Consider the following 17,290-nt stretch of genomic DNA (forward strand, 5'->3'; position numbering starts at 1 on the left):
GTGGTTGTTTTTTTTTTTTAGATTCCACATATAAGTGAAATCATTAGGTATTTGTCTTTCTCCCTCTTATTTCACTTATCATAATATCCTCTAAGTCCGTTCATGTTGCTACAAATGGAAAGATTTCATTCTTTTTTATGGCTGAGTAATATTCCAGTGTGTGTGTGTGTGTGTGTGTGTGTGTGTGTGTGTGCATGTGCATGTGTGCAGCCACATCTTTACCCATTTATCTATCAGTGGAGACTTAGGTTGCTTCCATATCTTGGCTATTGTAAATAATGCTGTATTAGAGCATTAATTTTTATTCATTATTTTTATTTATTAATAGGGGTGCACATATCTTTTTGAATTAGTGTTTTTATTTCATTTGGTTAATTCTCTGTAGTAGAACTGCAAGCAATAGGTATTACATGTAACCATCTATCCCTGCAGCTAAGTGTGGCTTTGTACCTAAGTTCTAATTCTTGAGATATAAAGGGAAATCATGTTTTAAATGGAGAAACCAAGCTCATCACTCTGTACTTCTTTTAACGAGCTCCTTGACATGTCATCATGGTGACTATACACCCGAGGGCCATGCCCAAGGGTGGTAGAGCAACAAGAAAAAGGTTTTGGGTCCCATCTCTTTAAGAACTTGTGGAACAGAACAGATATTTCAGTTCTGGACCATTGACTTACAGGCTGTTATATATGAAATATATTTCTATCTTGCAAAAGCACTGTTATTTTGCTCTCTGTTATACATAACTGAACATATATACTAAATAATGCACCATGCAAGAGAGTTACTATTCTCTCTACTTACAGATGAGGGAAGAGGGCCTAAGAAGTTAATTTTCCAAGGTTACTCAGCTACTATATGGTAGAATTAAACAAACAAACAAACAAACAAATACCAAAACAGAGTCAGGGGTGCCTAGGTGACTCAGTCTGTTAAGGATCTGCCTTTGGCTCAGATCATGTTCCCAGGGTCCTGGGATTGAGTCCTGTGTGGGGCTCCCTGCTCAGTGGAGAGCCTGCTTCCTCCCCTCTCTGTACCACTCCCCATGCTTGTGCTCTCTCTCTCTCTCAAATCAATCAATCAATCAGTCAAATCTTAAAAAACAAAAACAACAAACCCAGAATCCATCCTCTTTTCACTAATGCAGGCAATCCCCTGTAAGTTAAATACTATGAAATCAAGGAGGAAGAAGACATAAACTTTTCATAGAGGAATTAATGAGGGCTTCCTGCTGGAGGTAGCAGTTCAATGAGATCTTAAAAAATGTGTGTGGGTGGGGCACCTGGGTGGCTCAGTGGATTAAGCCTCTGCCTTCGGTGCAGGTCATGATCTCAGGATCCTGGGCTGGAGCCCCACATTGGGCTCTCTGCTTGGCGGGAAGCCTGCTTCCCCCTCTCTCTCTTCCTGCCTCTCTGCCTACTTATGATCTCTCTCTCTCTGTTAAATAAATAAATAAAATCTCTAAAAAAAATGTATGTGGAGGAGATGATATTCTGGGCTGATTAACAGAGTGAACAAAGGTAAGGAGATAAAGTACAGGAAAGACTCCAGAAAGGCTGGGGTCTGAGACATTAGGTGATCAATATTGTTTCTTGGCTTTATTTATTCAACATATATTTCAGGGTACCTGCTACAGAGGTAGGCATAACCAAGGTCATAGAGGTATAATGGTAAAAAAAGTGTCTATAAATTTCTAAATATATGAGAAGATGATAGTACTGGCTATGCCTACAGGATGAAGTCTAAATCCCTTATCAAGCAAAGAAGGCCTTCAAAGTCAGACAGAACCCTGCCTTCCCAACCTCATACTCTTTAACTGCTCTGTGTTTCTGCCTCACGGAAATCACTATATATGAGCTTCCAGGCCTCTGACCTTTGTACATACAGTTCCTTCTTGGAATGCCTTTTCCATACCCAGCCTGAAAACATCTTACTCTATCTTTAAGAGCCAGGTTGACTTCCTCAAGTGGGATTGTTCCTTATACCATATTCTCTTAAAGCAGTTTCTTCACGTCTTAATCATTTATTCATTCAGCCTCCAACCAACCTAGCAAAAAATGTGTCTGGTTATAGAGGTAAGATGGTAATAAAAATGGAGCAAGTTTTCTCATGCTTATGAAGTTTAGACTCTAGAAAGAAATACTGGGCATCAAACAGTTACAGTGCAGTGTGACAACTTTTTCCAAAGGGATGAATCTGAAGTAGAAACACACATTAGGAGCACCACACCTAACCTCAGCTTCCCAGAAACATTATTTAAGCTGAATCCCTTAGAATGTATCGGAATGAGTCAGGCAGAGAATGGCAAGGGGGTTTTAATAGCATTACCAGAACTAAGGATTGCCCACTAGACTCTATTAGACTGTGAAAGTCAATGTTTTTAAAGAGCATCGTAAGTCATTTAACACCACTACCACCAGCAAGATTAAATGCTGGTTCAGGTTAACACTAAATGTATTACCATTGTACTTTTGTGAATCCCTATGGTTTTATTTTGTCTTTCTTCTATAAAATATTTCTTATCCCATCCTTTACTGCCACTTCAGTCCAGGATCCAGAAGCTTCCTGGGATCCCCACTACATCTCTGAAACTTCGGTGTACATAAGATTTACCTGGGATGCTTGTAAAAACATAGGTTCCTTGGCCATCCCCTGAGATTCTGATTCTATTCATCTGGGGTAGAGCGGGAAATTCTTCGGTTCTAATAACCTGCCTGTAAAGAACTGATGCTACCAGTTCACAGACCAGATCTCGAGTAGCAGTTCTATAAAGAGAAATTATATTAAATATTTCTCAGAATTATTTTCCCTTGTTCTTAAACCTGCTCTGCCAGGTTGAGCTTCCTGGACCAAAAGTGGCTCTTTTGCCCAAAAAGAAAGAAGGGCCTGTGTGGTGACTCTCACCCATCAGTCACATACTCCACCTGGGAAACTGCTATATTTTCTCGTCCCCACCCAGCCTATGTAGAGGTTTCCCAATGGTTGAGGAGTTACCCATAGAGTAGCCAGCAAACGGCCAGCAAAGAGCCTTCTCTAAGGCTTCTCTAAGGTCTCCACCCCAGGGAGGAAAAATGAAAGTAGGATTGTGAATGGGCAAATAGGTCAGGTTTTCTATTTCTCCTGTGATTTTAAAAGATCCATGTAAGTCTGGATAGTTTTATAATCTCACAAAAAGAAAATGATGAATCACTGAACTATTGTTTTTTTGTTTGTTTGTTTGTTTTATTTTTGGTTTGGTTTTCGTTTTGTTTTGAATTGCTGAAGGCTTTAGAAGGCTTTCAGTAATTGCTGGCATTCGCCTCCATGTCTTTCGTATGAACATAGCACACAACTCCCTAGGAGAGTTATATATAACTGCTGAGAGAATCTGAAAATACTTTACTCTAAAAAGGAGGAAATGAAAGCAACTCACAAAAGCTGAGAGGATAATTTTGATGATTAATTAGATAATACATATAAAGCACCCGTAGAACACAGTGGTCCCTTGATAAACCCTAGCTCCTTCCCCCAATTCTATTTATTTTTTTTATTATTTATTATCTAGAACAGTTTTGTCCCTTAGAACTCTCTGGAATGATGGATTCTATACCTGCACTGCTGAATACATTACCCACTAGCCATGTTGGCTGTTGAACACTTAAAATGTAGCCAGTACAACTGAGAAACTGAATTTTTTCCTTTTATATTCTTTTAATTAAATTTCAATAATTACATGAGACTTGTAGCTGTCTTGGAGAATACAGGTTTAGAAGCAAGGACAAGGTAGTTGGTAATTGTGTCAATTTGTTGAGCTGTATTGGATTGATCCTTTTTCATACAAATATGCGTATGTTTAAGGTGGTGAGTGAAAGGGACAGCTGCCCCAAGGGTAAGCCAAAAGGTGTAGTGAAAGAACAAACACAGAGGATCCAAGCCAAAAGAAGTTTCTGTCATATTGATCAATATTTCTCAAACTTTAATATGCAAATAAATTACTAGGGTTCTTGTTAAACATACAGACTGTGATTTAGTAGGTCTCCAAAGGGAGAGACTGTGAACATAGAATTCACAAGGTCCCAGGTAATAACAGTTGTTGCTAGTTAAAAAGTCCATTTAAAGGAGCATTGATCTAGATGTAGGTAGGCCAATGGATCAGCATAACCCCTACGGGATCTACCTTTGAACAAGATACAACATCTGCATTTTGGACTCAGTAGTCCCAGCTCGAACCAAGGAATGCTCCATTTTATCAAAGGCACACCATCGCCCTCACTCTTGTGATGAACATTTATTAAGCCCACCTTCTACATACTAGAAAGAGTAGTCATAACAACCCCTGCAGAGCAAATATTATTTTTTCCCATTTACAAATGATAAAACAGGTTTAGATAGATAATTTGACTTAAACAAAACCCATCCAAGTTCTAACTGTCAGAGATGGGCTCAGAACCTAATCACTCCTGAATCCAAATCCTAGCCTCTCTCCTTGTACAATCTTGTTACTCAAAGTGTGGTGTACAATTGAACATCAGCCTCACCTGGAGGCTAATAAAAAATGAGGACTCTCGGGCTCTATCCCAGGCCAACTGAATCAGAATCTGCATTTGAAGATCTCAGGTCATTCTGATGCACGCGAATGTTTGAAAAGTGCTATCATGTGCCATCTCTACCTTTACAGAGCAGAGCAACAGGTGGAAGTGCAGGGGATCTGCTGATTGTGGCCGCTAAGGAATGGATTTAGACTGGCTAGGGTTGAATCTAAAATAAATACTGATAGCTTTACCTCTGTTGTTAAAGTCTTACTGTCTCATGGGCACAGTTTAAGCCAAAATTAATCTGTTTTCTGGTTGGTAAGGATTTTTTAGTTTTGGATAATACTATATTCCCAACAGATAAAAACATCAACAATATAATTTTACCAGTGTTCACAGGGGGAAAAAACACAACAAAGAAATAAACTTGTTTGCTGAAAGACAAATGTACTAAAATCAGCAAAGTCTTCTAAAATATCTTAACCTTATTAATCACAATTAAATGGTTCAAAGAAACAAACATAATTCTGCTTCCTCTCTCTTCATGGGTAATTCTGGAGAACTATCCAATTAAGAGTGAATGGTAGCCTGAATCACAAGGGCCTGTTATTGTACAAAGTGACTCAGAGGAATTAATGTCTAACTGCCCAGCTCTGTGACCAAGTGCTTGGTCATCCCACTTCTGCAATACAGCAACTTCCTCCTCAGAGAGCTCTTACCCCCAGCTTCCTGCTGCTGGAATCAATCAGAAATGCCATTTAAACCTTGCTTAACAACACCTCTTAGTTTCAAGCCCATTCTTTGGCTCTGGAATGAAATTCATTGCTAATTTGATTGCTCCTCTATGTCCCTGAACCCACATCATTCATTATTTTCTCTTATCCCCCACACTTCTCAATACTCTTCCCTATACTGTCAGCTTCTCTTGGGCTGTTTTATTCCCTCAAGACCACATTCTGGTCCTCTGTCCCAGAAGTGAAGTCATGTCTGCGGCCAATGAACTTTCACTTTCAAAGTTCTCTACAAAAATCTCCCTGATTGGGGTGCCTGGGTGGCTCAGTTGGTTCAGCATGTCTGCCTTTGACTCAGGTCATGGTCCGGGGATCCTGGCCTCAGGCCATGCATTGGGCTCCTTGTTCAGTGGGGAGCCTGCTTCTCCCTCTCCCTCTGCTCCTGCCCCTGCTTGTGCTCTCTCTCTCTCTGTCAAATAAATAACAAATCTTTTTAAAAAAAAACCTCCTTGATAATACTTTAAGGATATTATGTCTGTTTTCAAATAGCTTTTGTTTAAATGATCTTGGAAGTCAAATACAGTGAATGATACTGTTAAGGACCTTTTCATTTTTGTTTGTTTGTTTGTTTTTGTTTTTGTTTTTGTTACCTAATTCATCTTACTTCTCTCCTCTACTTCTCTTACTCCCTCACTTTCTTGGGAGATTTTCCAAGTGTCAGTACTGGAATTTCTGGAACAAATCTCCTGTCTCCATTATTATTTCTACTTCTGGAAGCAAAGTTTCAGACAACAAAGTGTCTCCAAGAAAAGGAAGGTCATTATATTGTCAGTACTTGCTAGAGTTTTCTTTTATATCTCAATAGTTTCCCTTAAACATCCTTAATAATCTAGACACTCACTTCCCATATCAGTTGAACCAGGTCCCTTTGACACTTCAATTGTTTATTATCATTGACCTACTATTTTTATATATTTTATATATATATTAAATATATTTTATATATATTATATATATTTTTATGTATTATCATTGACTTAATATTTTTAAAGCACAAGATTCGTTCTTCTGTACCTGCTTTCCTTACAAAAAACATACATATATAAATTCTTAGCCCTTTTATTTAAGACTTTGGTATAGTAACTTTGTTTTTCATTTCGCAAATAGTCACTCTTTCTTCTACTTTGAGCTTGGCAATATGACTTGCTTTGCCCTGTGGGGTGTTGGTAGATGTGATGTGAACATAGCTTTTAAGTGTGTTTGTGCCCTGGGCTTGTCCTCTTGTGCTTTGGCCATCACAATGAAAAGAACATCCTCTGGGTAGTACTGTCCCCACTCTGGGCCCCGGAATGAAACACGTGAAGCAGAGATGCCCTTGCTCACCTGGTAACCAGCAGCCTAAAGCAGCTGGCCCAGCCAACCAGCAGACACTTCCAGGAGAAATAAACACTTATTGTTATGAGCCACTGATTATGTGGTTATTGGCTGCCCACCAAAACCTGACTTTTACGTGGAGTAAAAGTAAATGATAGACCACGCTCTACCATTTACTGGTTGGGCTCGAATATCTGTATCTGTAAAATGAGAGGTTTGCACTCATTGGATCCCAAGTTCCTTAACAAGATTTAAAACTCATCGTTCTTGAGTATACCACTTCCCACAGCATATTTCCAGAAAACAAGTCAAAATATAACCACTATGAAATGATGTCTGGAGAAGAATGAAGAGAAAAGGATCCTAGAATCTCTCTGCTCAATTTTATTTTTCTAAAGTAGAAAGACTGGGGTTGGTTTGGATGCTGTTCAGTATAGGAGTCTGACAGGTCTACTGAGGGGCAAAGTATGTCAGGAGAGGAGGCCTCCGTGTCTGTTGGCTGCAGAGTACTGAGAGGGCGTCATCCTACCTTTTTACTAAGTCAGTCTTCAGGGATGTAGACATACAGATCATATGCAGGCTCCGATCCCCCAGAACTCTCTAAGAACAAGTATTTTCAGCATCTATCATAAGATAATATTTAACATGTAATAGGGAATAATAAAAATATGGAGGGAAAAATGTAAACTACAGTGTTGAAATAGTAATTTGCTTTTTCTTTCTTTGCTTTTCCTTGAATGATTTTAATCTTCATGTAGGGGTTCCAGCTTTGCAAGAGAGGGGGGACTGTACCACAAGTAAGGTCCTATTCAATATCTTTACAAAACTTTACAGTATCATGACATCATGCAGGAATGAGTTTATTTGAAGCATTTTTACATAAGAACCTCACTGACCCCTTCTTTGTTAATGGTAGACACTTTAGAAGCTCTAAGAACCCTTAACTTACTGTCCTAAAAAAAGGGCAGATATCTCTTTAAATATTTTTTTCTGCCTTTATGAAAAATGTCCTTTGACCACAGATTTCCTCTATTCATATGCTGTTTGCATGCATGCCAAGGAATTGTTTCCATGAGGACAATGTATTTCTAAAATCAAACTTGCTAATTGGCAAAATTAATATGTTTACTTGCAATGAAATTATTTGTAAGAAAGATGGTAATATATGTTAAAATTTGTCATTTAGGTAATATTTTATAAAAAAGGAAATGTTCTTATGCAACATGACTGAAATGCTCTGGGGAGCTCTGAGATCGTTTTTTCATTAAATAGATCTGAAATTATGTGAACAACTAGAACATGAGAAAGAAAAGAGGAAAACAAAGTATAGAGCACTGGGGAATGAGAAAATAGCCTGCCAAGGGAACAGTGATTTGTTCAAGGTTACCCAGTGAGTCAGGAACAAAGAGGAGAGTTGGACCCATGCCAAGTCCCAAAGTATATCTACATTAATGGCTATGTACTAAGTCTGCCATTTTTAATAAGTGATGTACTCACATATGGGGAAAGAAAGTCATATTTACCATTCTATCAGGATCTAGCATGTGTTACTTAATAAGTTTTTATTATTTAAATAAAATTATGAATAAACACCTATGAACCAGAAGTTAACAAAGCATGATTTTGCATACATCATTTCATTTCATCCCCACACCCACTTCTGAGGTAGGTGTTGTAATTCCTGTCTTAAAGATTAATTTGGATCCAGAAAAATTAAATGAGTTGCTGAAGAACACATTGCCAGGGGACACTTTGGGACATTTTCATCATACTGAGCTACTCAGTAAACCTCTCTAAAGATCCTACTCTTAAGGAAGCTCAAAGAGGTTTTCATTAAGTACAAAAATATTAAAGATTAAAAAATAAGGAATAGGAGAGGAGAGGAGAAGGAAAGGAAAATTGAACTGGGGGAAAAATTGGAGGGGGGAGATGAACCATGAGAGATCCTGGACTCTGAGAAACAAACTGAGGGTTTTAAAGGGGAGGGGCATGGTGGGATGGGTGAGCCTGGTGGTGGGAAAGAGGCAGGCATGTATTGCATGGAGCACTGGGTGTGGTGCATAAACAATGAATCTTGGAACACTGCATCAAAAACTAATGATGTATTTTATGGTGACTAACATAACACAATTAAAAAAAGATTAAAAAATAAAAGGCCCTTTGAAGAAGGCCATGAAGAAGTCACATACAGTCGATATTTGGGAAATAGAAAGCAATTTGATTAATTTGTTATATGTGGCTGATTGTACTAGCTGATTAGTTGGGTTATTAACCAAGCATGTCTACACAAAATCCTTAGATTCTATTGATAAATTATTTGTACATGAGGGCATCTGTCAGTTAAGGCATGAGAATCCTAATAGAAGGCTTTGAAATAATACAGATCTACCACAAGAAAGCAGTCCTACTTACAAAATCAAGTCTCTGTGTTTAATGCCTACTTTAAAGCACTGCTCCTCTGCTTTTGCCAATGGATATAGCAAAAAACTAACTAGAGTATAGATACAGAATTCCTTAATATACACGGATCCGTACCCCAAAGGTATTGGAACCTCTGTGATAAGTTGTCTTCCACCCAAAGCCACCTATGGCAGAGGAGAAAGCATGCTTTGTTCCCACGTGGCGAGGCAGAAAATAAGGGAGGGGAGGAGGAAACACAAGCAACTACATGACAGAAGTTAAGTAAAACCTGAAACTCTTCAGCCAGGCTACCCAGCTTCATTCTTGGCTCTGCCACTAATGCAAACTCGAAAAAGTTACTTAATCTCTTTATGACTCAGTTTTCTTACCTGTAATATAGAGAAAGTAATAGAACCTATCTCACAGGGTTGTTTTAAGGATCGAGTTAATATTTGTCAAGTGCTTAGTGTCAGACGTACCGTAATCCCGGTATAAATGTTTGATAAATGAAGGAAGATAGGGAGAGTAAGAGAGAGAATAGTGGATTCTATGTGTCTTTAATGTATTGTTTTGCTGGCTTCTGAGTCCTTTTCTTTCCTCAGCTGGGGCCACTGATTCCTACCAGTGAGCTTTTAACCCATTTCTTGTCTGACCCTAAATGACTCTTGTTCAGAAAGATTTAAGAAGCCCTCGTCAGTAGCTCAGGTGAGTCAGCATCAAGTCAAGCTTGCTGTTATTCTTGTCCTGACCCCGTGTCCCAGTTTTAGTCACTTGTTCCTGTAATCAAGTCCCAACCTTGTACTCCAGTTCTAGCATTCTGCTCCCCTGGGGGTGAGTCCTGGCTTGGAGGATCTGCTCAGGATCTCCAGTTCCTTTGAGGCAGACACCTCCCAAAGGGCAGCCTCGGGACTGGACACTCTTCGGCACACCGTGTATGAACTTCAGTACATCAGCTGCCTATATTTAAAAATTCCAAACTTTTACATAAAAATTCAAATTTACAACTTCTCTGGAAAAATGGGATGACCTGGCAGCACTTGGTCCTCATTTCCCCCTTGGTCCCACCCACTGGAACCAAAGAGCAGCTGCCCTCTTTGGAAGGCCACGTGCTCTCTACTCCCTACCGTCCCCACGCCCCCTGCCCCATGTATTTCTGAGTTACTTGCTCTGTGTAGGCATTTGAGGTTGAGTGGGGGTCTGAGATTCAGAATAGCTGATACTTACCAAGCATTTCCTTTGCGTCAGGTACTCTTTCAGTTGCTTCACTAGTTTGATTCATTTAATCAAAGACTAGGAATCTGTTCTCAGCTGTTATCCCTGCAGTCCTTTTCCTTGCTTCAAAGTCTCTCTCTGCATGCATCTGTGTCTGTTGCATCTTCCCCAATCACTATTCTCTATCCATTAGTCAGGGCGGCTCAGGAAGCCTTGTTGGGCCTCCATGATGTCAACCACTTACCCACATTGTGGACTGTTGCTATGCGCCAATCTCTCCTGCCCCTGCCAGACTTTGTTGACAAGAAGTTTGGCCCTTATAGTGGCGTATTTCAGGTACAGAATCCCAAGCTTAACTGCTCTGCTTGATCTTCACACCTATCTCATGCTTCAGGCTTTCATAAAACCACAGGTCTCATTATATATAGATAGACCACCCTTCACCAAAATCCATTAAATATTTAGATAGCTTACTTATGTTCTAAGCCCTGCCACAGAAATTGATTTGAGTATCCCTTTACTAAGAGACCCAAAAAAGTTTATCCATCTCTTCTATAAGCAGTTCATTATTTCTTCAGGAAAACACTGAGGAACTGTGTATATTATTTGAATATAATCGATTTCTTTTTTTCCTTTTCTCATGATGTGTCCTTGTGCTTTAGAAAACAGTGAATGAAAGAGGTAACTATTTGCATGACTAAGCTGAGATTTAACAGATATCAAAACAAAACTCAAAAAACTCATTCTATACAGTTCAGATTATCTGGATTGGGTAAAACTGAAAATGTACTGAATTTTATATTTAGCTGATTAAGTTCTAACATAATTTGTAAAGAAAATCTTATAAAAATGTTACTTACATAAGGAATCGTGTCCAAAGTATCTGTGTTGACAATTATAGGAGCAGGGCTGGCCTGAAAAAGAGAAACAGAAAAAACAAATTAAATAAAAAGTTGTCTATTTTGAGATAGTATCTGTTAAACGGATTTAACAGAGTTCAAAAGCATTTCTTGAGGAACTGTACAGCACTGTGTCAGGGTTTTGGAGGATACGTGAAATACCCTGGAGTTTGCTGCAACCTCCTCCTTCAAATATGTGTTTGCTACATTTGCTACATGATGAAATGAAGTAAGCAGTTGCATTTCTACTCATTTTCTCTTAAATTCTGCTCAACAGTAGGAGGTGAGGATTTGAGCTGCATATGAGGTAAGAATTTCTAATAAATTGGGTGACAGCTAAAAACGTATAGCACTTCCTTATAAAATAGCTGTACAAAGTAAATCTAACTTCTCTCTCATGGCAGCAAACTTAAACCCAAGCCAGCATTTGTAATCCTTCTCTTTAAACAGCCTTTTTAGAATATGTTGAAAAGAGGTTCACTCACTGACATCTTTTTTTTTTCTCCTCTCAAGTCATTCATTGACATCTTATAGATGCTTACCTATTATGTATTCTTTATCCTATCTTTGGTCATGTATGCATTTCTGAACACATACCTTAGAAATCCTTCAAGAGGAAATTAAAAATTCATCAAAGATGGCATAAAATCACATTGGGTATGCTAAAAATTTTTTTTAAAGGAAATTAGTACAAACTGCAGTCATTCTCTTTAAAGTTGAGCAGGAAACTGTGTAAAACTGATACAGAAGTGCTACAAGCCAAGTCATTAGCAAATAAGAGATTGCAATCTATTTGCATCCACCAATCTGACTTCATGAATATTGAGTAGACCTATCTTTATTTTCTAGTTTCTAGAATTTTCACAGCATTTTCTCCTTCATCCCCTGCAGGATCTTTAATCTCCTTCCCAAATTGCAGATTTCATTTAGATAGAGGAAATACTCTCATCATGATTAATTGAGAGCGGTCCTATAAGACACGGTGGCTTTGGCAAGTGCTCAACTTTTGGGACATTTCATTAGCTGTGCCCTCTGGAATTAACAGAGTTAACAGCTTTTTAATGTCAATCTGTGCTTGTGGAATCCTAATAGAATGATAAAACAAATGGCAATCCAGCAGATTTCACAAAACAAAATTCCATGCTTTAACACAACACACTGGGCATTAAGAGCAGGACCCTGGTCTACATATCTACATGGTGGGTCAGCTAGATGTTCACAGTTTATTCATTAACTCCTAAAAGCAAGTACCTTAGGGTGAATAGGAGAAAGACAGTTTCCACTGGATCCCACCAAAAAACAAACAAACAAACAAACAAAAACATCCAGCCCCAAACACATACACACACAGTGCTTATGGGCCTGTGGTGTAGGGAAAAGAACATGAGGCTTACAGTCAGAAAACCTGGGCTTGAGTTTGGTTTGGAAACCTCCTGATTATATGTGTTGAGGACTGAGCAACTTCTTGATGGTATGATCTGGGGGCAATTACACTAACTCCTTTTGCCTCATTTTTTCTTTCTCTGTAGAATGGGAATGGAGATGATCACCTTCTGAAAGAGTTGCTTGAAGAATAAGTGAGGTGATATATTTCATGTGCTTTGTAAACTTAAATTTCAGAATCAATGTTAAATATTATTACTGTCCCTAAAGATGAACTACTGTAAGACTATATTACCAAATGATTTGTGAACAGTTTATATGCTAGAGATTTTAATGCTATGTTGTTGGCTACAATTGCACTAAAGAAAACTGAAGATTAGACCACGTGAAGCACTATTTATTAAATTGATATTACTTGTCCATGTACAAGAATATGCACACATATCCTCTTTAATTTCTACAAAACCTTATTATGAAGCATCATTATCACTATACCCACATTATAAATGAGAAAACAGAGGCTCAGAGAAAATGAGAGCTTAGATTTAACACTGGCCTTTCTGACCTCAAAATCCATTTTTCCACCCTATCTAGGTGGCTCATTGCAAGTGTCCTGCAGTGATTGAAGATCTCTAGTTAGAGCAGTATATGAGACTGAGGCAAAGCAAATCCACTCAGCAGGCTGTAAGGTCTTGCATATGTCAGACATTGAAAGCAATCTGGTGATGCCTGAATGGTCACTGGTATTGTCCTCCTAGTCTGTGTTTCAGTTTTGACTCCCTCTCTTCTATGCTTTCTAACTGGTTCCCAGGATGACCCAAAACACTTGGGCCTTGTCTCCTTGACCAGACTAAAAGCTTTCCAAGTATCACACCCAATATTTATATTTTCCCCTATTATCTATTACAGTATAATCAATAACTATGCATCAATTGAATTCAACCCATCTTACTTTTGTTTTTCCTGTTACAGATTACATTAATGTTGTCTAGGAATAAATTTTATATGGAAACCCCTTTCTTACATGATGCCATTTATCACTTTCATCTGTTTATGCTACTATTTTCTGTTTCATATATGTAGATTTGGTTCTTCTAATCGGACTCTATATTTAAAAAGTGACAAGGATTGTATACTTCCCTAGAATTCTTCACAGCACTTGGGTAAACTGAAGGATCTCATTAAGTACTTAGGAATTATTGACTAAATGTAGCTACAAAGTATAGGTGTGGGTATAAAGGGACGTCATGCCTCTTTGTAAGCTCAGTAGAACATTTCTAGAATAACTCCAAAATCTCCTCTGGTACCAACAAGACTGTGACCACTTTTCCAATATCCACTGTCACTTTCTTTCCTTAACCCACCCCTATTTCTTAACTGTCCAGCTTTTACAAAATAATGATTATTCCATAACTGCTGATTCTAGATGTTGTAAAGTACGATCTTTATTATGTGGAAAGCTCATTGCTCCTTTCTGGTACTTAGAAAGGTCCAAAACCCCCATTAATGCCTGTATATATTAAAGTCACTAAGAAACAGAATGTATGGAACATGTGAATCCACAGACACAACACATACAACTGACATTGGCAAACCCCTGGCTTGATCACCAAGGAGATGTCATGGTTTGCTGTTTTGTATCCCACTGGGCTGCTACATCCGGCTCTCAGAAGATCAGATCTCCCATATCTTGGCTCCAGCACCCTCACAGTCCTCTCCAGACTATTTTCACAGAAGCTTCTTGGAATCCTTAAGGTTCTCAATGGCACGTATCAGCAGAGAATAAAAATCCCAAATGGTGACAGAATGCAGTCAAACTCTAAGTCTGGCCCATGAGTGTGCTCTTCTCACCAGTTGTTAATTTCAGATCTCCCCTTGGGTCATCCTGGCTTCTGTTGATTTTCTCACTTTTGAAATCATGTGAGTCCATGCCAGTTTGATCAAGTGTGGTTTCAGATTCTTAATACCAACCAATTCCCTAGTTACTTTTGTTGTTCCTCTAAGCTTTATCTCTACAATGTGTACTGCCCTGCTGTATACACAATCTCCTTCTATATTGGGTATTCTATTTAATTGAACCTCTAAATCAAACTGGTGACTTAGCAGAAAATCAATCTCTCTTAGGCGGCCCAAACTATGCGATATACATGGTTTGCGTTTTATATTACATTCTCTTCTATATGGAGAAAGTCAGTTTAAAGCAAGAAGGAAGTATGAAGCTAATTGTAGAGAAGCCAGAAGCCAATAGAGAGAACACTGAAAAATTTAAGTTGTTAGATCAAGTTATTCATCAGTTACAGCCCTCTTCAAATTTTATCAATAACTTTGTTTATGCTAGTAAAAGTTAAGCTCCTACTGTTTGCCACCAAGAAAATGTAACTAAAAAAGAATCTTACAGAATGAATGCAAATTATCAAAGGGGTTCATTGATTCTTTTTTTTAAGATTTTATTTATTTATTTGACACACACACATACAGACAGAGATCACAAGTAGGCAGAGAGAGAGAGAGGGAAGTAAGTTCCCCTCTGAATGGAGAGCCCAACATGTGGTTCAATACCAGGACCCTGAGATCATGACCTGAGTCGAAGGTAGAGGCTTAACCCACTGAGCCACCTGGGCACCCCCAGTTCACTGATTCTGAATGATGTGGTTATTTCTTGATATTTGCTAAGTGCTAGATTTGAGAAATACTTCTGACATATATGGGCAAGTGTTCACTAAGTCAGATAGTCAGGAAGCCAGGTCAAGCAAGGTACAGGCAAGGAAGGCACAACAGCCAGTCAGCCAAAGATCACACTCTGGGAAGCTTCCATCTGACCAGTGTAGGTTAACCAGTGAGAAGGTCACAAGATTGAATCTGGGTCTTTATTTAAACTTTTAAGAAGCAAAGTGGAAAAGGAGAGAAATCCACACAGTCAAGGAACCTAAATACAGCAGAAACTGAAAGTAACACGGATGGGTTAGGAACTATGCAGGGATTTCAAATGACCTGGAACAGGCAAGTTGAAGGCAAGTGGTTGTCAAGCCAAAACAAGTAGGAGGTAAAATATGGCAAGAATAACACGTCAGCTGCTTTTGGGGCACAGTATCTCTGGTTTATCTTCTCAGGCTTAAAAGCCAAGTCTCCTGAGTGTGCAAGAAATAACACAGGTCCTATAAGTGACTTTCATATATGGTATGGCATGACAAATTGAAACACAATGGAATCTATGCAGGTGATTTCCCTGAGACAGCTAAAGATCCCCAAAGTTCCAGGTAGGTAGAAAGTAGTTGGCTAAGGTCAGTTGCTACAAAGTTATTAATAGTCTAGCTTCACAATTCACACACACACAATTCACACATTAGGCTGAGCCCCAATCAGACCGCATCCTCATTCTAACCACAGAGTAGAATATTGGAGTTACCACCCATGTCAGGTCTGAAATGAGATCTCTAACATTAAATACTGAGTTGGTATGCTAAGTATTGAACTCAGGATAACTTTATTTTGTTTCAAGTTTTCCCCCTAATCCTCCACTATATTGGCATTCTGGAAATTTAAAAAATGTGATATGATTGGCGTGGGGGAGACTTCTACCTCAATTTCCTACCTTTTGTTCTCCACTAGACATGAAACCCTATCTTCCCTCTCCTGCCTCATAATCTGCTGAGCTAGAGCCCCACATCCTTAGGGCAGGGAGGGCCCTACTCCTACATGAAGGGTTAACCAGGAGCCTGCAATTGTCCATAAGCATCATCACTCTGAAATCTCAGAGTATCCTGACCCAGCCACACCCGGACCTTCTGAATTAACACTGGGGTGGATAATAATAAGGTCAAGCATTTATATCTATTTGTATCAATTAATTTATTCAATCTTTACAGAACCATTATTCTCAGCTACCATTATTCTCAGCTCACAAATGGAGAAGCAGAAGTTAGTAATTGTCCCAAGGTCATACATATGGTAAAGAGACCATCTTCAAACCTAGACAGTCTAGCTCAGAGTTAATTTTGATAATTGTGCTCTACTGCCTTTCAGAATGGAACTGGACTTTACCAGAGATCTTTGGATTCTAACTTTCACTGTTCACTAACAAGTCAGAGGCCAGCTCAAAACAAAGTTAGATATATCCATGTGGATCCTGGCTGGGGCCAGAGCCCTCCCCACCTCACTCTGGCCCAGTTACTGGGCCCTTGTGTATCATATGAACAGGTTAATGGCACAGGCATAGCTTAGTTGACTCAATCAGGATTTTTCTGAGTAAGCTTCAAAGAAAAAGTTTTGATAAAAAACTTATTAAAGATACATTAATGAGAGTGAGAGAGAAACAAAAGAAACAAATCTACTCTAGAATTATAAATCTTTAAGCTGAGACCTTAAAGGGTCATTTAATTCTACCTTCACTTTGTAAATATGGAAATGGAAACAGAAAGTAGGTGGCATGCCCCAGATCTCATAATTACTTAATATCAAAACTGAAGACAGGATAACAACAACAACAAGAACAAGAATAAACTGTTAAGCATATATTAAATTACTATTATGTTCCCAAGGCTTTGGTAAATACTTAAGATGCATCAGTGCATTTACTTCTCAAAATGTTTTAAGGAAAACATTATTGTTTCCATTTGGAAAGACAAGAAAGGAAGAAAGGAAGGGAGGGAGGCTCCAAGTATCTAAGTCACTTGCTTAATATCACACATCTAAGAGGACCACAACCAGGTTTCAAGCCCACATCTTTCTAGCCCCAGATCTCATGCTGATTAACCACTACCATCTCCTGATTCCCTCTGC

At 38.7% G+C, this 17,290-nt stretch overlaps 1 protein-coding gene across 15 annotated transcripts in view; it reads right to left on the minus strand.

Moving 5' to 3' along the window:
- DLG2 (discs large MAGUK scaffold protein 2) overlaps positions 1-17,290 on the minus strand; it is a 1,549,658-nt gene that overhangs the window by 691,120 nt on the left and 841,248 nt on the right. For all 15 annotated transcript variants that reach the window (XM_059411961.1, XM_059411989.1, XM_059411997.1 and 12 more), the window contains one exon: positions 11,090-11,143. In XM_059411961.1, coding sequence (XP_059267944.1) covers positions 11,090-11,143 — 54 coding nt within the window. The remainder of the gene's footprint in view (positions 1-11,089; positions 11,144-17,290) is intronic.

This window comes from Mustela nigripes, chromosome 1 (genome assembly GCF_022355385.1).
Source record: "Mustela nigripes isolate SB6536 chromosome 1, MUSNIG.SB6536, whole genome shotgun sequence".
Taxonomy (NCBI): Eukaryota; Metazoa; Chordata; class Mammalia; order Carnivora; family Mustelidae; genus Mustela; species Mustela nigripes.